The sequence below is a fragment of the Tauraco erythrolophus genome, chromosome 2, assembly GCF_009769465.1.
Source record: "Tauraco erythrolophus isolate bTauEry1 chromosome 2, bTauEry1.pri, whole genome shotgun sequence".
Classification (NCBI taxonomy): domain Eukaryota; kingdom Metazoa; phylum Chordata; class Aves; order Musophagiformes; family Musophagidae; genus Tauraco; species Tauraco erythrolophus.
In genome coordinates, this window is record NC_141466.1 from 84,971,331 (window position 1) to 84,993,942 (window position 22,612).

At 46.3% G+C, this 22,612-nt stretch overlaps 1 protein-coding gene across 1 annotated transcript; it reads left to right on the forward strand.

The window, feature by feature from the left end:
* Positions 1 to 15,542: 15,542 nt before the first annotated feature.
* On the forward strand, positions 15,543 to 22,127 carry AGT (angiotensinogen). The gene is made up of 4 exons (XM_009986452.2): positions 15,543 to 16,335; positions 20,175 to 20,439; positions 20,926 to 21,070; positions 21,936 to 22,127. The coding sequence occupies exons 1-4, from the start codon at positions 15,543 to 15,545 to the stop codon at positions 22,125 to 22,127; spliced, it is 1,395 nt and encodes a 464-aa protein (XP_009984754.1).
* Positions 22,128 to 22,612: the final 485 nt, after the last annotated feature.

Sequence of the window (22,612 nt, forward strand, 5' to 3'; positions counted from 1 at the left end):
ACGTATAGTGAAGTGAGAGGGGCCTCAGCCAAGGGGCTAAGGCAGGCAAAAGGCATTTAAATGCCAACACAAGCCCAGGGATGCAAGGTATCCAACATCCCACATTCAGCTGGTGGCAAAACCAGGAACTTACTTTATCCACAACACCTCTGTGTGGGCCAAGGCATGTTCTCATACATCAGACTAACATGCTGACAGGGGAAGGAGATGTTCAGCATCCTAGACATGCAGCCTCCACACCTGCGATGGCCCAAGGAGAGTAACTATATCGCTTAAGGGAATTTCTGCATTTCAGAGTTCAGTTACATACAAAAAATGTGTGGGCTGAGCTCTATTGGGTGCCCATCCTGCTGCGTGGGAATTCACTCATTTCTCTCCTATGTGAACACTCTGGTATGTAATAAAAGATGTTTTCACACCGCAGCCTTTCTCCCAGAGGGCAAGGACAGCATTTCCTTCTTCTCACCCTGCTGCTTCACGTCATGACACTGCAGGGAAACTTAACATCTCTGAGATCTCAGCCTTGGTATCGAGGCACTGAAAGTGCCCAGGAAAGATGGAGCCTGGGCAGAGCAGGTGGAAAAAAGAGGAATGAGCAGAAAATGGTAACAAAATGTCTCAGTTTTTATTAAAATACAACACCTTGCCAGTTACATGTTAAGAATCATGGGCTCATCCCTGAGGCTGTCCAGTCTGGAAGGACAGAAATCATAGAATCATAGAATGGTTAGGGTTGGAAGGAACCTCAAAGACCATTTAGTTCCAACCCCCCTGCCATGGGCAGAGAAACCCTCAACTACACCACATTGCTCAAAGCCTCATCCAACCTGGTCTTGAACACTTCCAGGGATGGGGCATCCACAACTTCTCTGGGCAACCTGTTCCAGTGCCTCACCACCCTCTGAGTGAGAAATGTCTTCGTTATATCTAATCTAAATCTGCCCTTTTTCAATTTAAATCCATTGCCCCTTGTCCTATCACTACATGCCCTTGTAAAAAGCCCCTCTCCAGCTTTCCTGTAGGCCCCTTTTAAGTACTGGAAAGCTGCTATAAGATCACCCCGGAGCCTTCTCTTGTCCAGGCTGAACAGTCCCAACTCTCTCAGCCTGTCTTCATAGAAGAGGTGCTCCAGCCCTCGGATCATTTTGTGGGCCTCCTCTGGACTTGCTCCAGCAGCTCCATGTCCTTCTTGTGTTGGGGACTCCAGAGGTGAACGCAGTTTTCCAGGTGGGGTCTCACGAGAGCAGAGTAGAGGAGCAGAATCACCTCCCTTGACCTGCTGGCCATGCTTCTTTTGACGTGGCCTGGGATACAGTTGGCTTTCTGGGCTGCCAGCGCACATTGCCGGCTCATGCCGGGCTTCTTATCAACCGGCACTCTCAAGTCCTTTTCCTCAGGGCTGCTCTCAATCCATTCTCCTGTACTTGTGCTTGGGATTGCCCCAACCCATGTGCAGGACCTTGCACTTGGTCTTGTTGATCGTTGTACAGACATATGTACAGAGATATGTATCACTTACCTACCTACCTCACTCAAGTGTTTTACAAGGAAAAGGACTTCAAGAAGTTTTGCTCTTTTACCATGAAATCCCCTTTTGGAAGCAGTGAGAAGTGTGTTTCTCCCCTAAGACAACTCTTGTTATTGCTGCCACTTAGTGCTGTCTGTGGATACTCAGAGACTGTTATAGGTGAGAGGAAAGAGAAGCACAGGTATTGTGATACTCCGTTATGGAGAGACAACAACGTCTTGCTACTAGCTCAGCAGAGCAGCAGGCAGGATTTGAACCACTGACCTAGAATGGCTTTGGTCCTTAGATGGGCTCATCCACTGAGTAAAAGCAGGGTAAATTTTAGCACTCCCTGAATGGCAGGTGAACACAGATGATAAGAGGCTGCGACACCAGACTGTGTACATTTTCGTTGAACGCGCTGTTGCAACAGACATACTGTGACATTAAAGCAATACAAGACAGCCCTGAGTCATAAAGTCCTTCCTCCACGATTACACTGTCTCAGGAACAGGAGGTTTCCGATGCACCAGCCCTCTCCTAGCAGGGGCGATAGGGTAGGTCTGTCCTTGGTCTGCAAAGTGAGTGCCTGCCAGGCTGTGAAGGTGCTGTCAGTTGAGAGAGAGATGTCAGGTCGAATGTGATTAATTCCAAACAGGCCACCTCTGGAAACCATTAGGCTCCTGCAGTCTGCAGATAACTCTCTCTGAGCCTCACAACCAGTCAAGATTTCAAAGTGACGGTGTAGCAGCAGAAGTGATGCACAGGCTGGCAATGTATGTCACAGCTGAACACCATTTTCTTCTAGGCACCATCGTTAAATGCCTGTTCCTGAAACACCAGGCGTGTTATCTGTTACCTTCAGCCAGGATTCCAAAGCACACAGAGAGTGTGAACACCAGGGCACCTGCAGCTGCCCACAGGCTTTGCCCTCCTGCCTAGCCACACTGCTCATCCCATTACATCTACAGAGGGGGCTGGGTGGACATATCATTGAAGAAGCAGTGGCCCTGGTGGAGGGTAAGCATCCTCTGCCAAGTGCAGAGCCTCAGGCATGCTTACTGCTGATCGAAACAGAAGCAGAGTCCTTTCTGTCATTTGTTTTTCTATGATCAATGCTATTGGGTCAGACTTCCTTGGATGTTCCTGTTTTCATCAAGGAGGCAGAAAGTTTGATTTGGTTTTCTGTGGTTTTAATCACTTTTTATCTAAGAGAGACTCTTATTCTCTCTCTTTCCAGCTGTAATTCATGGAGTAGAAGGTGACATAAAGGGAACCCAAAAGGCCTGGTGTAGGAAACTATGATTTCAGCTTCTCCTTGGCTTCCTCGCTTAGCATCATGCTACAGCTCTGACTTGCAGCCCCCGCTGTTCAGCATCTGGCATGTGATTTTCGGAGACACACTTATGTAATTCCTTCCCCATTAATATCAAGTGGACCTTGGTCATTCAGGATTTCAAGCTGGTTATTCAAAGGACAGCAACCTGATTAAGTCTTCTATAACCCTGCTATCATTAAACCTCATGCCCTGTCATCAGTTTAACATTGGAGGGTTTATCCATAGCGTTTGACTTGGCCGATCCCACGTTCTCCAGTACTTGTTGCCTGCTGCCTAAGGCCCTTCAGTGGCATCCAACCTTCTCTATGGGACGGGTTTAGGCTATATGATCTCACTTTGTGCTCTTTCTCCAGGGGTTTGAGAGACATGACTTTTTTTGTCTTGGTTCCTTTATAGATCCTTTAAGTTTGCAAAGATTTAAGGGTAAGTGTTATTCTGTGGACTGAGGTACTGTCTGTGAAGCTCAGCAGCTCTCTGTCCTTCCTTCTCTGAATTTGGATGAAGTTATATAAAACATCTTTGTTCTCTCTCTGAGATTAGTCTCATTTCATATTGCTTGGCACTCTCTGAACCTTGCGTTGATTTGAATCCAAGTGCCACAGTCATGTTCACATGAAACCATGCAGTTTCTTATACTTTCCATTACTTTGACTCAATGCAGAGCATGGAATTCTGCCCGGTGGCTGGCAGCCTGGCAGGGTTTGCACATGCTCCTGCACACGTCTTTGCTAACTGGGGACATGTTACATTGCTCTAACAACAGCCAAGACTAGATGAAATTGAGCCCAGCTCCGGGATGTTTTTTTAAGGACTTTTCCTTCAGCTTCCAGCAATAAGGTAATACACACTCTCTCTAGCGTTTCCAGGGTTCTCTACCTTGTATCCCTCATTTCCAGAGGCAGAAGTGAGGCAGAAGGAGAGGAGAAAGGTCACAGAGGGCTTTAAGGATTTTTGCAGAGACTGCAAGTCAGGCCTGAGGACTGGACTGCCCTACGAAATGTCATGGACATTGCTGGCGAGCAATGAGAAAAAGGGGACTGAAAATCAAGGCGAGGGGTTTTAAGAAGTGCCCTTAGAAAATCGTACCCTGAGCTGATTAAAGAAAAATAATATATAGTGGAGAAATTGCAGGATAACAAAATCTCATTCAAAAAGGATCCTAAAATTACAGTGAATATTCATTATAATTTTGCACAGTGGTGAGAAGCCAGAGGCCACAGCCTGGCTGCTTTCACTATGCTGTGTAATAGCAAAAGGTCCCTTTCCTAAAGAGCTGTCAATCCCAAATGTAGTTTTAGGACTAATCTGTGCTCGCATCACCTGCAGCTTTGCAATCACTGCCATGCCTGGCTATGAAATGCTGACATGGGCCAGACATGCTGCAGGGCTGAGGGGAGGTGGATGCTGAGCTGTCACCCTGAGTCAGGGTGACCTCCTGGGGTAGCTCTTCCACGGTAGCCCACCTTGCTCAAGTTACCACGACGCTTAAAGCATGCCAGGGCTAGGAGGCAGGCTCTGCCCTGCCTGTCCCCTTTCTGCCCAGCATCACCTGATGGGCTACCCCTCCATTTTGTACACCCAGAAAGAAAATGAAACACGTCTTCTTGTGTGCTTTGATAAGTAATGACAACATTATCTGTGCTGGCAGCTGAAATATTACCATTAGACAGTCATCAAAGTGCTTTACTCAGGCGAATAGGCATGGCTTTCCGAGTTGTTGTTCCAGGCTTTTGTCAGAGCTAAGCGTACACCACTGCATTAATTCATTACTTTGGAGGAGGGGACATTTTACAAACAAAAGAGGGCTTTTAAGATTATTTTAATTTTATTTTCTTTGGACTGTGGAACACCAAGTGGCAGTGTGAGAGAGGAGCCAAGTTGCAGCATGCCTGCAACCCCCTGAGTCAGAGACAATCCCTACAAGAGCTCGAATTTTCCTGGGAGAATAGCTTTAAGACCACCCACTGATCTTTTTCTGGGGGAGCTTATGGTTTTCAGAGGGTTTCATCAGTGTGTGTTTCAGCTTCCTGACTGGGAGGCAACCTTAATTCTTTTCTCAGTAGGAATATCCTGGGCTGAATTTACTGTTCCTCAGCTTTATCCCTTAAGCAGTAAGCTAAAATGCTATTTCATGTTTTTACAATTAACATTGAAAAGGCAGAAAAATAAAGCAAAGTAAAAATAAAATGAACCCAAAACTGCAGCAAATATTTCAGCCTTTGCTTAAAAAACATCCAGTAAAAACAAAAGAGCAGGAAATTCTGATCTGCAAAAAGACTGATTTTTGCCACTTATTGAAACCCCAGAAACTTCAATTACAAGCTCTTTCATTTTTTTCCTGTAAAAAAGCACCACTGGGTATAAATTTAACTTTTCCTCCCTCTTGTTTTCAGAATTATTGGTTTAATGAAGTGCAGTAAGGTAATAACATTTCCACATGTTACTGGCACTGCAGCCATGGTGGTCGCTGAGCACAGCCCCTGCTGAGCTGGGAGCAGCGATGCGGAGGCGCTCCGCACGGAGGCAGCTTTGGCTAAGGAGAGAGGGATCCACAGCAATCCCTGCAGCTGCCTGGATTAGTGCAAACTTTAGACCTGCAAATCCACATGGGCATTACCATGGGAAGTCAGGTCCCACTCCTGCGTGGAGTGGCTGGAGCTGGTCCTGAAAGAGGTGATGGGTCTGCACCACAGCTCCGAGGAGGCTCTAGCAGCCTTAGTTTCATGCTGCCTGTCTCTGTCTGTCTCTCTGCTTTCTACAGTTCCATCTTTCTACCAGGATTTGAAAGCAGGAGGGAGTCCAACAATTCTGCCATCATCCATTGTGCACCCATCAAATTAGAGTGAATCTGAAGCTACACCCTTCTCTCAGGTGGCAAAAGGCATCTGTCCTTTTTCATACTATAGATTATTGCTGCTGCTGGCCCAAGAGAGTTGCAGTTTTGCCCCTGTAGCTGGCTAGCTATGTGGGAGCTGCCTTTCAGCGGCTACAACTCCTGAAAATGGAAGAGCCCCATAACACCCACAGTGGGGAAGGAGCCAGTCTGTTTCTCACTAATGAACTGCATAAACCATATAGGATTAAAATCACTCCTCGAGTGAGGCAGGAGACCACCACAGATGGTATTCTCAGAGGAACATCAAATAGAAGCCAAAATAGCAGAGTCCTGCTGCTTGCCACTATTTCATAGAATTATAGAATCACAGAATCATTTAGATCGGAAAAGACCTTGAAGATCAGGGTCCAACTGTTAACACTGCCAGTTCCACTACTAAGCCATGTCCCTGATCATCACATTTACAGATAATCTACATTTGCCCATCTAGGGCAAGAAGCTGTGGGCAGGGGAGTGGGAGGAGGGGTAGAGGTGGCTTGAGGGAGGCTGGGGAGAAGACAAAGGGGAACCTGAGTTTGCACAGGGAATAGAGATGTCCCAGCTTCCAAAGTCTTTCTGGGTCTCTGCTTTTAGTTTCACTGAAGAGCAGCCATTTCCAGGCCAGGAGAAAACAACTGTCTTGCATGGTGCCCTGGGGACAATTTGGCTCGGGACCAAAAAGTGCAATGAGAATTTCAAAATCTCAGTAGTGCCAGAAAGGATTAGCCTCCCAAGGTCTCACTTAGAAGATCCCAGGGAGTAAATCTTCACTGAGATTTATGCAGCAACTTCGCAATACTGAGGGGAGCAGGACGTTTGGTGGTGGAGCCTTTGAAGCGGTATATTGTGGCATTTCCCAAACTGTGGTCACTTGGCTGCTTCCCTCACTCATTTTGGGGAACAGCTTGAAGACTTCAGTGGCTGACTCAGCTGTGAAAAGTTGGGACAGTGCAAAATCCCTCCCTGATACAAAGGCGTTGGGCAGTAGAGTATCACAGAAAGCCTGTCGGCTGTAATAAGAGAGGTGGCTCCAGCCCTTTGAGGTGGGCTTTTTGCTGTGCCGGCGCTGCCATCCCTGCTCCTCTGCCTCGCAGCTCTCACTGGAGGGATGCAGACACAGTGTGACCAAATCAGTAACATGCTGGGCTGGGCATCAAGAAACCTGGATGCTTGTCCCTGAGACTTTACCAACCTGCTGCATGACCAAAGGTGAGCCGCGTCACCTCTTCGTGTCCACTTTCCCTTTTCAGACAGGCTGGCTCTGTCCTGGCTGCTTCAGTCCAGGATTGTCTCTCGCTCCTCACAGGCACAGCACCTGCCGCAGAGAAGGACTCAAAACCAATTACAGATCACCAATATAACTGTTATGCTGCAAAGTCTTTTGAGGTCCTCAGGGTAGGAGGTTCCTTTTGCTCACACACAGTGTGCACATGGTTGTGCCTGTGAGTGCATGTGCAGGCTGTGCATGGACCATTCTTAAAACTCTATTAAAAACTGCATCTTCCACTGGGAGAGGAAAAATAAACACATTATAAAATTCAAAGCAATCTCTACACTCAGGGCCTGCAAACGGAAGCCATAAAAACCCAAATGTAATTATAAGCTGCAACAACGTGCTAGTGTTAATATAAGCTCATTTGGGTATTAAATCGTTAGAAGAGCTCCACAGATCAGAGATCATCAGCACACAGACCTCCCTTAAGGGGACCGTTCCTTAAGCAGCAGAAAGAGATGCGGAGATGGTGATGCTCCCTCCTCCGTCTCAGAGGGTTTGCAGCACTGCCGGGGTGGTGGCTGCCAGACCAGCGGGCACAGTCAGGGCGCCTCTCCTCCTGCCAGGAGGTAGTGCCATGCCACACACGCCCTTTTGGGGATGCCTCAGCTACCTGAGTCAGTTGTCTGGCCACCCACTCACCATATGCATTTCGGCATTGTCCAGGCTGGCACACCGCGTCTCTCCATCTCGGTACAGAAGTCGCACATATATTCCTTGGGGTTTGTAGCAGCCATGTTACCAATTTTTCCGTTGCTTCTCACTGTGAGAACCTGTGACAGAAATGGGATAATCTGACTCTTTCTTCATCTGTACTTTGAATGTGATTATTGAAAAGCACTTTTGCAATCCTCTTTACACAAAAAATTGGGCAAGCTGAATACATTCTCCATGCTCACCAGCTGCTTGCACAGAAAAATGGTTCTAGCCAAGAAGGGCAGAGGTCAGTGTGCAGAGAAAACAAGAGAAAAATCACATGCAAACATATTCCTTATCAAAGTTTTATTAAAACAGTTAAAAAAAAAAATCACTTTGCACAGCATTTCCCCACCAGAGTCAGTAAAAATAAACAAAATTTGGCCCCTGGCAGCTTGCCACTGTTCTCACAGAAAGGGGGGAAAATTGGTTTGCTAATGTATAGAAACCTGCCTGACCCATCACCACAGCTGTAACCCTTCTTCCCTACTTATTTACTCTGGAAAAACGCATCGAGCACTTTGTGCGCAGCTGAAGTGAGAAGCCAAATGTCCAGCAGGAGACAGAGACGCCTTTCAGATCCCAGTGTACTAACTCTGCAACTAGTTAGTACGCGTAGTCGGGTTAAGAGGGAGAAAAACCTGAAAAGCAGCTAACTAATATGAAAAGCCTACCCACAGTTTCTGAAAATTGGTCATATTTTCCAGGGCTTACGTGGATTTTGAAGAGAGAGCCGTGGGTTCCTAAATGCACTGTGCACAGGAGCACAGCCCAGCAGCACCGGGGCCGAGGGTCATGTTTGCTGGGTGTGATGTTCCGCTGGCATAGCTCTCCTGAAAGAACATTTCCAGGCTGTGCTGCAAGATGAGCCAGTGTAAGCTGGCCTTGGCTCAGACATCTCTATTTCTATTGCAAGTTGAAGACAAGCCCTTAGAGAGGAGTGCGAGGGCTGTTATATGGATCAAGATAAAATTCAGACAGTCGGCTGTCTGGGAATTTCCCGAGTTAGCAATCGCACCCGGGCCATCATGTCTGGCAGCTTCCCATGGCTGTGCCCTCTGTGATTTCATTTAATCCCTTTGTACCAGCTAAGGCTTTTGGTCTCCACAGCATCCTACAGCAGTGCCTCCTGCAGCTTACACCTATGAAAGGGCCCTTCCTTTCATTTACGCTTGCTGCCTGATAATTTTGCTGGGAACCTACTGATTCTGGCATTGTGGCAAAACAGTGACTCGGGACTTTCTGTTGGCCTTCATCAATTTATGTTTATACTCTCCATATCACTGGTTGTTCTTCCAAACTGAAGCATCTTGGTCTCTGTAGGCATTTGGCTGCTTTACAAAGTTTCTGGATGTCTCACAAACAGCGGTCCTTCCACCATCACGACTGCCTGCCACACCTGGGGCAACCACTGCACCAGCCGATGAGCGATATCCTGACTCCCTTTTGTCAGATCCTCCCATATGGGCATCCTCTTTTTCCTGCCTGTCCTTTTCCCAGTGTGTATTTGTCCTCTCTATTGAGTGCCTTGTCCAGACCACAGAAGAAGACAGAACATTATGAATGTTGATGGGGTGTAGAGCCTTACGATTACCAACGTTAACCCACAGGTTGTATAAACGAACTGTTTGTGGCATACTTCTCACTTAGTCTTATAGTCTTAAAAAAAGAAACCATCAAATTTAGTAGTTAATGACATATGACCATGTACGTGCCATTATGTCTGAGTTAGCCATGTACTAATTCATAATCTATGTAGGTCAGACATGTCAACTCAACCTAGGAAGGGCCCATGTGAAGGTCTGTGGTCTGAGGCTGAGAGCAGAGTAATTTATTATTCCTCCTCCAGGACTCACACCATAACCTTGCAGGAGACAAGAACATCATCACAGGAGTACGTCTGGCTCCTTTGAATTCAGATCGCAGAGCAAAATTTGAGAAAGCTGGGAAACAAACCGAATAAAACAATAAAATATTTACTATTGCGTCCACACAAAGTGCTGAATTTTATACAGCCTTTCTCGAACGATCTGGATCAATGAAAGCACTTTTCAATGGTGTGGAGATGTGATGTTCTTCAGCAAAAGAACAAACTTCAGGTCGATCAATCGAAATTCTAGCTCGGACAGAATCATTTTCCCGTTCAAGACAGAATTACTTGCTGCTGGCTGTAGGGTTAGTGTTCCTCTGCCAGGGTTAAAATTTCCAAAGCCTCTTTGATGGCATTTACACAAAGTAGTGCTAGCAGGACTGGTTTTTTGATGGGGCAGGAGAGCACTTCCCTGATAGCACTTGTCAATAGAGACCTCAATAGAGCGAAGGAGGCGAGGAGCGAGGCTGCGAGGGAACCCGCAACCGCAGCACCAGTGTTTTTCCACCCCTGTTTGCTCCCTCTCAGCAGCAACCATGAATAACAAGCAGGAAAAACAGAGGCAGGTTTTGAAGAGAAATGAGGGCAGCGGGAGGGAGGAGGGAGGGCCTCCCTTATGCAAGAGAGGGTATAAAAGGGGCAGCCGAGACCCACTCCCCCCAAACTCGGGAAGAGTGGGGTAAAAGGAGAGCACGAACCTCTTCGCTGAAGAGCAGGTTTGAGAGGTCTGTGTTTCTTGGTACCTTTACTGGGGCTGTCGTAGAGTGAGATTTGTTAGCAAGTGTGGGTGGGCCCTGGGCTTGCTTTGCACAGGGGATGCCTTTAGGAACAGCCTTGTTTTCACCTTCTTCAGTTCCTAGTTGCTGGAAAGCTTTTCACCCAAGATCGGCCCGACGCAGGTTTTCTGGCACAGCTCTCTTTGGGGAGCCAAATCCTTGGACACTGGAGCCGAAGGGCAGGATAGAGACTCTCTTCTTTCTGAAGTCGAAGCTCTATCTTTAAGCACACACTTATTCCTAAAACCATGGCAACCCAACAAAAAAAGAGTCTGACAAAAGCATCCATATGTAGTAATTGAAATAATGCTTGTACGGTCTTGCTTAAAAATGGATCAGAAGTAAAACTAAAGACTAACAGACTAACTGTAATTAAGTCCTACTAGGATAAGGCACATTCCAGGTGTAGCAGTGTGTGTTCTTCATAGTCTGAAAACTTCTCCTTTCGTAGAAACTGTGAGAAGATAAAAGACAAAGATCTAAGAAGTGCGCTACTGCATGATGCATCTTAATAGGGGAATATTAATTGAATGAGCATAAGTGATCGGTGAATAAGGGGGAGTTTGTGTCTGAGCTTTGTAGTAGGGCATGAATGTAAGCTGAAATCAAAGGTTCTCCCTCATCCCTGAGGCCAGCCAAATTCCCGGTGGTCTTAAGCAGGAGGAGCACTGTGGTGAAAGCAGGTCATTGAACGTTCTCTGGTGAAACTTTTTTTCTGGAGAAAGCTGAGTATTTTAATTCAATTACTTTGTTGATTGAGTGGAGGGGGAAAAAAAAAAAGACTCCTGCGTTCCTCAAAGACATTGACTAATCTTTTGTCTACAGAAAAAAGTAAAAGTAGAACTGAGTTCATGAACACTAAAAGAGCTTCAAAGGTTGACTTGGCTGAAAACCCTGAGAACTTCCCACTGAAATCTGAACTTTGTTTATGTGACAAAGCCACCAGAGCAGCGCATGGGAGTTATCGTTCAGCTGCCTCCTGCTCCCCTTCTTCGGTGAGGAAGCATCCTCTGTGGCCAGGGATGCCTGCCTTGGAGCTGGTGCCCATAGCAAAAGGAGACCAGCAGGAACTGCAGCATGGCTTGGTCATGGACAGCAGTGGAGCTGGAAGCAGGAGATATCCAAACGACGATGACCTCAGGGTGCTAAAGCAGCATTTCTGAATCATGCATAAGGGCATAATGATTTAAGAAAAAACCCAAACAATACAGTAGCTGTGGGTTATGGGATTTCCCCTTCCAGTGTTTATCGTCCACAGCAAACATAGAAACCTGGCAGCTGTTGTATATCTTATTAGCATAGCTTATTAGCCAAAGTCAATAATTCTTGTCAACAAGGATACTTTTCAGAGTTTTACAGAACACAAGATGCCCTTCACTGAAACAGCCTTGGGTTCTGTGTCTTTGATACTGAGTATCAGACTGGATTTACTTTTTCCCCTGTGTTGGGGCTTGGCACAGGAGGACGTAGCAGACTAGCTATAGCTCACAGGCATGGCATGGTCTGGCCACTTGTGCCTAGTGCCTCTCACAGACCCGAGTGGGTGGTGGTGCAGGAGACACAGATTTGGGCTGTGCTGTCACACATCCCACCAGCACCTCCACCCGTCTCTAAGGGACCCGCTTTCTCTCCCAGCCTGCATGTGGAAAGGACTCTTTGGGTGAGAGGGGAAAGAAGGGGGATTGCAACCCAAAACTTAGCTCCTTCCCTTCAGCATTTAGCTGAACAAAATGCATTTTTTAACGAGGCAATTGCTTCGCCTGTCGTCTGGATCCACGGCTGGGCTGCATGCATTTTATAGCTGTCTCGTGATGGTACAAACGCTCAGGAACTGTTCTGTTGTCAGATGCTTCCTCAACTGAGATGCTCAGGCAGCAAGAAGACAGAACACCTTAAATATTTCAAGCTGTTTGTTTAAGCCTTGTGTGCATGGTAGCGTATCATATGGGCCTGTGCTCAGAACTGCTTTCAGACCTCATTAGAGCTAAGGTAATCAGATTGTTTAAATGAAAAGCTGGGCTGCAGAGACAGAAATTTCTTCTCCCTTTGGCGTTAGTCACCTGACACACGGCTCTCGGGCCAGCGGGACTCTGCTGTCCCTGTCTCCATCTTCAACTCCACCACTCCATCTGCCTAGGTGCACTGAAAACATTCTTCTCTCTCTGCTCTCTCCTTGAAGCCAATGTATAACTGGGCACCACAGTACAAACCACACCTGACTGGTCCTCTAAAATGAGGGCATGGATTTTAAATCAGCCCTACTCCCAGTAGAGCCATGGGATTTTCATTACTGACTGTAACAGAAACACTGAACAAGATCCAGTCTAACACAGCTGTATCATCCCTGGTTTGATTCACTGTTTACTTGATTAAAGAGGGAGAAGGGCCATGCAAAACTAGAAGGCAATTTCAAAAGCAGCAGAAAGATCTCTGGATTCCCCCCGCCCTCTTTTGCCAAATAAGGCTTGGGAAGCTGAAACTGGGAGGGATGACGACTCAGTGATCTGGCTCTGGGAACCTAATCCATCTAGCTTTCACCCTCTCCTTTTCAACAGATACTGTTCTGAAGAGGAAAAAGAATAAAATTTTGATCTTCTGGATAGGTCAAGAAGGAAAGAAAGCATAAAAATTGAGAGTTTAATCATTTCACTCTGCAGTAATGTACACATCCCAGTCACTGCTGGGTACCCAAGCTGCAAGGTGGAGATTAAAGGCAATTTATCTAAGGAGAAAAAAATCTAGTCCAACTGTACAACAAATACAGGTACAAAGAAATCTGCATCTCTTTGAATCTGGCATAAAATGAGCTGAGTTATTTTCAGCTGCTATAGTCGGTTGTTCTGCGTAGTAAAACGCCTGTGTCTGTCTTAGTAAATGTGTAACTGCAGGCTATACAGATGTGCTGGGTCTGGTTAAAGGTTGTGTATCCATCACTAGAACTTTCTATGTAGCCGGTGTTTAGCTGTGCCCAGGTTTCATCGGGTCCTGTCTGGCCTGAGCTAACTTTTTTTGGCTGTCCTGCCTGTGATGTAAAGTAGCTTTGCGCAACACTGCTGCAGACATGTAGAAAGGGCCCTCCCATGGAAAGGGCATAAATCCACCAGCACTCACACTGTGCTGCTCCTGGGAAAGAGGTGCCGTGAGGAGCCTGCCCGAGGGGGACGGCGCCAGAGGGGCAGCACGCACCAGGAGGGAGGCGAGTAAGCACACTTACTGGATTTACTATGAATGCCAAATTTTTTAACTCAAGTTTTCCTGCTTTTCTGAAAGGCTCGGGGCTGACTTCTTTAGAGAAATAAGCCACGCTGGCGTTCCACAAATGTGGCTTAGTGTAAGTGCTGGCAGTGAGAACTGCCCCCCTTGTTTCTGCTCATGAGAAAAAGAGTTGACATGGTGGCTATGGTAACGGTGGAGAAGTACCCACTGGGCACCAGCGGTGCCTAACGGCACAGCCTGACCATGTGGCACAGTCATCCTCACCACTGCTACAGGAAGGATTAAGAAATGCTTCAGAAGAATTGTATGATGAGGAGAACAGGGTGGGAAGGGCGGTGTCTGTAATTCATGTTTTTTTGGTTTGCTTTCCTGAGCTGTTCCGATCTGGAAAACACAGAGAGTAGACTAGAAATGCACAGTGGCTGGGCTAACTGTGAAGACGAAGTTGGGAAAACACCTCCCAGGATAATTTTTTTAACTGGTTATAAGGAATGAGGAAGTCCTGCAGTGCTGCATGTCCCCTCCTGCCAGTAGAGCTGGGGAGATGAAGACGTGTCAGGGAGCAGAGGGGAAGGCAGCACTGATTGCCACTGCCTACACACTGGTTTAGAGGATGAAGTGAGAGTTAACGGGGAAGAACAATCCTTGGATGAAGGCACAGGGCTGGAGGTTCTCCTCTACTTGCGTCTGGGAAGCAAATAGGAAAATGCTCAGACATCCTGAGGAACCATCAGAACAGCAGAAACTCAATTTGCAAACCGAGCTGTAGATAGGAGCCTTCAGCCTGGGAATGTTGATATGCACGTTAGCAGGCATATGCACTTTGCCCATCCCATGAGCACTGCAGAGCTTAGAAAGAGCAAAAAAGGGTGAACAGAGTTACAATAAACAAGAAATGACTAGTAGAATACAAACACAGCTCTGAATAACAGCGTTTTGGCTAATGGTAAGTGTTATAGATCCATAATTTCCAATGCATTTGGATTTCAAATACATAAATTCAAATTCATATACTGGAATTCCATGGAAGATACAGCAGAGTTATAAGTTATCAAAAAATCAGATCTAGGAAAGGTGAGAATTATAAAAATGAAAAATTTGTCAGTGTGTTTGCATGTGTGTGTATGTACGTGTGTGTGTCCATGACTTTCTCACTCCCAATATGCACCAGATGCTTCGTGTCAAAACACCAGTAAAATTGTCTACTGCTCATCAGGAAAAACAAGAGTAGCAGGCAGTCTTTTACTGCAGGAGAAGACTGCCTGTACAGTAGAGCAAAACTCAGTTTACGCTTTCTAACTCGGCATTCAACTAAAGAAGGTGCTACGAAAATGGTTTCAGTACTAGCACATTTGTATAAGGAAGCCTTGAGTGTGTTTGCCTAAAGTTAGAATGAATGTTTACATTGGGCTACGAAAACAAAAAATGCTCTGCTAGTGCCAAGTATTATCCTGACTAGACATACAAAATGGGATCGTTCAGTGGCCAGACCTTGAGGGACCTGGTTTCCAAATACAATTCCCACATAACAACTGGCAAATCGCTTGGCCCGTCTGTATCTCAGCAAGGTTTAGTGCAGCAGATGCAGACATAGCTCTGACCGAGTCCCACGAGCAATGCAGTTGCATTATTATAACGTTTTGCCAGAGACAGCACACTAGCTCGCAAGCCTAACTTGTCAGCACGCACAACCGTATTGCTTCCCGTGCTAAATCATTAGGGTACTGCAGCAGGTAATGGAGTCAAATCTGTGCTTAGAATTTCCCCACCACTGCCGCCGTTGAAACTGGTGGCCATTTCACCCTGGGCTTTTCAGAGAGCAGAGTCAGATCAGGCAGCACTAAATACTGAAACTCCTGTCTTTGCAACTCAAACTCAGCCCTAGCATCTCGCCCTGCGAGTAAGAGAAACTGCACTTACAACAGGCTGATCAGGCTTCTTTCCCCGCCACTTTTTCTTTCAGCAGACACTGAGGAAGCAATTTATCGACATGAACCTGGCAGCAGATCTTCTCTGTTTGCTGACGTGCCTCACTGCAGTGACTTGTGATCGGGTCTACGTCCACCCTTTCACTATGTTTGCATTGAACAAGAGTACCTGTGAGGAACTGGAAAGCCTGGTCCAGGAAGGAAAGAAAACATTTGTCCCTGTCTCCATCGAGTCCCAAACCACACCTGCCTACGAAGAAGACCTGAACGACAAGGACAAGCTGGAAACCCCAAGCCTGAGTGGCTGGGGGAGGCAGAAACTGAGCCTCCTGAAGGACTTTGTGTACATCCTGGGTGTGCGGTTTTACAGTGAGCTGTGGGAAGCGCGGCGAGGCCAGAACGTGCTCCTGTCCCCAACCAGTCTTTATGGCTCCCTGGTGTCTTTCTACCTGGGGGCCTCAAACCAGACAGCAGCTGATTTGCAGGGTTTGCTGGGATTTGTTCCCCCCTCCGGAAACCCTGACTGCACTTCCAGGGTGGATGGACACAAAGTCCTTTCCAGCCTGAGGACAATCGAAAGCCTCGTCAAGAGCAGGGACGAGGAGCTGCTCTTTTCCAAGACGCTCTGCCTGTTCTCTGCCGCCGGTGTACCTCTATCCCAACTGTTCGTGCAGGACTTGCACCCTTACGCTGACGCTCTCTACGCCCGAGCTGTTGACTTTACAAACCCAAGCGAGGCAGCAAAGCAAATAAACGCCTTCATGGAGGCCAAAAGCAAGGGCCGAAGTAAGTGCTTACTGACAGACATCGATCCATCCGCCGACCTGCTGTTCGCAGTGGACATCTGCTTGGCAGGTACGAGGCAGCACTGCTTGTTTTGGGGACAGGCTGGGTGGAGGACGGGCAGTGGCCCTGCTCCCAGGAAGGAAGCAAGGTCATGCCTGGCTGGTGGTGAGAGGGAAGGGCTCAGATGAAAGGCTGGACCCCTGCTTCATGTACGGTGCCTTGCTCCCCACTGCTGTGTTGAGGGACCTGCCTGCACCCTGCCATGAGCCAGCAAGGGCAACAAGGAGGAGTTGGAGGGAAATGGCCTCCATGAGATTTTCCTTGCCCAGGAAGCTAAGGATTAGGAAAGGTGTGGGAAGGTCAATAAGAGAGGATTGTGCAGCATTTGTGACTCCAAAAGAACTAAAAGTCATGAAGGGCCTTCAGCAAAAAGGATCAGGCAGTGGGTTTAAAGCAAGCCAAAGAACTACCTTTCCCCAGAACCTGTATTTCCACATGGGAGCTGAGGGTAACAGGCTGGAGGTACAGATTCAAGAAAGGCTGAAAAATGTAACGGGCATGACTCCTCTAGTGGCTACTAAACACAGAAATCTGGAGGCAGCTTCTGGCTTGGGAAGCAACCAAACAAGCTACCAGTTGTGGAAGCAGGCAGCATATACGAAACCAGAAAAATTAAGGCAATCCCTTAATTACCTAGGGTCATTCCATGCTGCTGTCCCAGAAATCCTCCTGTGCCACAACTGAGCCTCCTCTTCCGAGAGTAGCTGCTTTTCAACATCCTTGCAACTGAATACAGTACCAGCAATGGCACACTTTAGGACAGCTTGCCTATCCGTGACTGTATGTCAGGAAACTTGCAGTGAGCCATAAGTTTCTAAGTGGGCCTCTACTGCTAGAGCTGGAGCTCTGGTGCCCATGAGATGCTTCTGTACCTTCATCTTCCCATGTGTAAACTGGATATCAGATTTTCTTTGCCTTTCATGAGTGCTGTCATCAACTGGTCTCAACTCCTCAGGGAGCTGTGGGCATCAGCTTTCTCTTCATATAGAGGTCTCATATAGAGATGATACTTCAAAAATAATTTTTGTGTTACAGACTTGGGCACAGTCATAAGTGCAGAGTTTTCCTTTTGCAAAACAATTTTTTCCTCTTCTTCTGTATTGGAAATTCATAGCTTTATGAGCTTAGGAACACATGCTCAAGAGTCTGAATCACTGGGTCAGCTCTACTACCTCCTCTCTTTTGGAAGGTTGCACTTGAGACGTAGTCTCCACCCATGGGATGGGGAAAATTGGCTCAAGAGCAAATTAATTAGATAAGCAACTCTCTTTTAATAACTGCAGGAGATGACTTCAGCATTTGCTTTGCCATTTGGTTGCAGAAGGGCAATCATGACAGATGAGGCTGTCATGTTCCATGTCTGTCCCTATAGCTACAGAAACAAAAAAGTACATTTTTTTTTTGTCTGAAACACATTATATATGCTCCTGAGATGCTATCAACAGGTATGGACAGAAATCCATACAAAACAACAGCTAAATGTTCCAATAGTCTCAACTGTTGTTCACTTGCACACAGTTATTTTCACGTTTGTAGACTTGCTGCTGAGCAGGGACTGCCATTTAGAATCCGATGCAGAATATCAGGTGCAAATTTTACTGATACACTTTTATTTTTTCTGAAGTTGCAAAATAATTACAAACCAGTGAACGAAAATAGCACCATGGAATTGCACAATCTTAAGCACCCTTACCTTTTCCCATTTAAGCTCTTTTTTTTAACAGACAACCCTCAATAACTTCAGTTTCAACTAGAAATTTGGTAGGATACTTTTTGCTGTTGGTTTTTTTTTTTTTTTTTTTTTAAGTAAAAAGTCATAGGTTTCCACAGAAAGTCATCCTCTCATGGTTGTCAGGCTGGCATAAAGCTTGTATTACAGAACATAGAGATCATCACCTGAAGCAGAGGTCCGACACTTCTTTCCTGTACTCCCAAGTCAGTACTGCAGAATACTCTTGTACTCTCCCAGGCTACATCTTTGCTCTGTGATTGACAGCCTTTTTCACTTCAGTTATCTTCCCTGTGCTGCAGACACAGATTTCTTCCCTGCTTTGATGTGGTTGCCGAAATGTTGCCCAATGTCACAGCTTCCATGTCCTGATATGAGAGATCTCACTGTAAGAAACGATTTCTTCCAGTGTGTCAGCTATCACCTTCCATAGAAGGGCTGTTTATCATCTTCAGTTTTCCTCATTTTACATTCCGGGTGTCAGAGACAAAAAGCAGGGTTTCTTTAGTAAATACATCTCTCCAGTGTCAAAAAAAAAGTACTGTAAGAAACAAATAGTCATATTAAGACTACTAACACCTTTTAGAGCACTTTCAGGGGAATGCACACCTAGTTACACGTTTGAGGGCACAGATGTCCTGCCCCTCACCTAGCAGAAGGCCACGGGAGCCATTTCAAACGTAGGGGTGCTGATTTGTCATGATTCACAACTGGCACAACATTAATGGACTCAGTCCCAAAGCCGATAGCAGAGCTTTGAAATTTTGCACTGTCTTTCCCAAGACTATTTAAAATAATTACTATCCCACCTTGATACATTTAGCTATTCGAACAATCAGTTCTTCTTTTTCCATTTATATAACTCTGTTACAGTCTTGACCTTTGCTATACTGTGAGAGTAAATTCCGCAGGTTATATAGACCCTCTGAAAGTGGCTCCTTTCTGCTTGCAACCGTTGTTCTTATAAAATAAAGAAAAAAAAGTGAACAACTCTGCTTCATTATTCTTTGTTTCACTTACACCTTTAACATCTCCTACCTGTTGCTGCTTTTTGGTGAAGTTGCAGTAGGTGGAAGTGCCTAAATGCTTTTTTTATGCAAGGTTATTTAAAAGGCAAGTGTTCCTATGCAAAACCACTTACATATGTTATGGTCCAGCATTCATCTGGGTTTATTGGAGAACAGGCTATTTAACAGTACAGCTAGACCAGCTCCTATTTTATACCAATATTAATTACTTTAACGCAAGGAGGTCCTTTCCTTACCACAACATGTACATCTGTATTCCTAATTCCCTAATTCCCCTGAACAGCAATTTTGAGATGTCTGAACTTCGCTCTTCTTGCTGATGGCAGTAGTTTCTTTAATGCCAGCAGAATTATCTGCCTAAACGGGCAGCAGTGCTGCTCTATGGCAGTGAGTAGATAATGAGAGCAGTGGGAAGTGAAAGCAAGGATTCCTAAACTTCTGAACTGGGTAAGAAACTTTTATTAAGGTTTAGCAAGCATTCAGATGCATCCTTTGTAACCTCCTTGGCTCAATCAACACTTTGGTGTTATGCTTACTACCTTCTCCATTGCTTTGGTTCATAAGATCACCAAGGGTGAGACCTCAGCCAGAGCATGTGCTCCCTTCCCTCTCCTGAGCCCACTCAGCAGCCTGAGAGCACTCCTGCAGCAAGGGCTGGCCCTGATGGTTGCTCTCCCAAATGTGCCATCACAGCTTCTAGGGAGATAAAGAAGAAATCAGAGCAGACCCTTCTTTTGCACAGGCCTACCAGCCAACCAGGAGCCACTCGGAAGTGTGCGAGGATGCAGGCAACCAAGCAAGCAGAAGTACCGTACCCACAAAGCCATCAGAGTTACAGCAGCTTTGGTCACAGTCCCTGATGGTCATGGTCCCTGTGCTGTGAGCTTGCACCAACCTCTGCCTGATGCTACCAGAAGGCACATTAAAGGCAGGATACATGTTTACAGTAGCTAAACATGATTTTATACACACATCGCTTGCCCTAAGGCACAGTGTGTGGTTTTAAACAAACAATTATACCCGCTAAGGGGCAGAGAGGAGGAGGGAAGAAAGAGAAGAATCAATCTCTCCTTTCTCAATCTGTTTTTCAGTGAACATTAAGCAAGCCTCCCGGCTCGAAGAGCCTCAGGAGTTCTGGGTGGATTCACACACGAAGGTCTCAGTCCCTATGTTGACGGTCATGGGGACATTCAAGTACAAAACTGATGCCAGTGGGACTTTTTCTGTGGTGGAAGTCCCCATCGGCAAGACCGCGCTGCTGGTGCTGCTGCAGCCCATCGACGGCAGTGACCTGGAGCACGTGGAATCCCAGCTGCCGTTGCAGTCCTCAGCCTGGCTTCAGCAGCTGTCCCCAAGGTAGGGCTGAGGCTCGGGCACGCATGCCCACCCGTAGGGACGAACAAGACAAGGTGCACGGGTTCAGGCCTGCCTACTCGCTGGCCGAGGTCGAGTCCTGCCAAGGAAGGTTTGACATGGAGAAGGAGCACAAAGAGAAACACCTGCAAACCCAGGGGCCCTGTCTCCCAGGGAGCACAACTTCAATGGGATGGGCTTTTTATCTGGGGGTATTTCAAGGAAACAAGCAAGTGCCTTTCCACAGCTGACAACACAGGACCCATGAAGGGGAATGACCTGGGGTTTAATAGCATCCTGGGCAGATTTAGGGTGACTCCCCACTTGGAAACAGTAACATGATGCCTGTTGACCCTTGGTAGCTGTCTGTCCCCACATTCTAAGTGCTTCTGGAAGCTGTTTGCACATGCCCGTTCTCCAGGACTGCCCAGACACCATGCTTTCATAGTGGAGAGCACGCACTCACATGTCTCTCTCTCTTTTCTGCAGAGAAATTAAATTGACACTGCCAGAGTTAACAATAGAAGGCAGCTCCGATCTACAGGAGCTTCTTGCAGATATGGAACTGCCTGAACTGCTGGGGAAAGGGGCAGATCTCAGTAAAATAAGCGACGCCAATCTAACAGTGGGAAAGGTACGGTACGCATCACTGGCATTTAAGAAATATGCCTTCTGCCCAGTTTCAGCCTCTCTAACTGCATAAATTTACCTAGAACAAACCAGTCGGAGCCACGTGGGACACATGCTAGTAGGGGACTTTCTAGATGACTGAATGGTAGTGAGTATTTTTTAGATTAAGCCATCAGCAGGACCAGGTTTGCTTTAAACTATTCGAATCTCGTCACTGCAGCAAACATAACGTGCAACAGAGGGATGAAGTTTAAGGTCTGAGCGTGCTGGGTGCTCCAAGTACAAATTAGACTGAATTCATTACCACCTTCAGCGCAAACACTCCCAGGCACCACGGCTGGAGCCAGTAGTAGAGGCTGCAGCTACTGGGCTGTTGAGGATATAATCCCCCATCACTTTGGGACTACTCCCAGAAATCGCAAACACTGAGGTGCCTGCAGCACACAACCTTACCTGAAGAGGGACTCCAGTGTTCAAGTCCCAAGGGGAAGAAGGCAGAGCTTGAAGGAGAGGGCTGTCTTTCATATAAAGAGAGCAAATTTTGTTCCTCAAGTATAATTCAAGTGCCTTTACTTTTATTTAATTTTATTTTTAGAAGGTATCCTAGCTTGGAAGTTCTGTCAGGGGCTTCAAGGGTTATCGGGATTTCATATAGCCCAAGCATACAAGCAGTTGTAGAGCTTTTTCACATGTTATGGAACGAATACTCCAAGGTCTTTTTTAAACATCCATGGAGTCTATCCTGGGCTGCTTATAGCTGATCTAAGTTACTGATTACTTCATGTCCTAGAAAGCACTTAAAACCTCATTTTTCTCTTCACTATCATGCTCTGATGACTCTGGATTTACTCACATGTTTTGCCTTACAGGTGATAAATAAAGCCTTTTTCAAACTAACCAGTGTTGGAGCAGAACAGCCAGAAGACCCCACAGCACAGAAGGAAGATTTGGTCTTCCTGGAAGTAACGCTGAACAAGCCGTTCCTTTTAGCTCTTTTTGAAGAGAAGTCAAGGGCAATGCTTCTCCTTGGCAGAGTCACAAACCCCCTGCAAGGGGTTTAACTGTGAGCACGGGGGATGGAGAGGGAGGGGAATGATGCACATTTCCCATCACGTTCTTCTTATTCATCAGCTATTTTTATCACCTTATTGAGTGTTCTACTTAGCTTTGAGATGAAGTACGTAGTGTTTGAAGTATAGCTTTTTGAAAGCTAAAACATTGCAACATTTCATCCTTGTTCATCTATTTCACATGAGGTGACTCAAACTCTTCCTCCAGCTTCTCTTCTCTCCTTATTCCCACTTTGTCTCCCTTCTGCCCCCAGCTTCCTTTTCTGATGAAGTGGGGACAAAGTAGTAGCCAGCAGAGCACTGACTTCAAAAAAAAAAGTTTTATAAGCACAAGAGCATTTACTATAGAAATGTACAGACAAGGACCTTAAGAGATCTTCATTCCTTAAGAGGTCACTTTTTAATTTTGTTTGGTCAGTTTTGCAAGAGAGAGATCTCATTTTATGTTACAGTTGAAAGTTTTACAGTTATCCAGA

Bases quoted from the DNA above. Each gene is read 5' to 3' on its own strand.
- AGT (XM_009986452.2), top strand. From the start codon at position 15,543: ATGAACCTGGCAGCAGATCTTCTCTGTTTGCTGACGTGCCTCACTGCA. The intron at 16,336-20,174 runs GTACGAGGCAGC...TCTGTTTTTCAG, and splicing joins AGTGGACATCTGCTTGGCAG to TGAACATTAAGCAAGCCTCC. The intron at 20,440-20,925 runs GTAGGGCTGAGG...TCTTTTCTGCAG, and splicing joins CTTCAGCAGCTGTCCCCAAG to AGAAATTAAATTGACACTGC.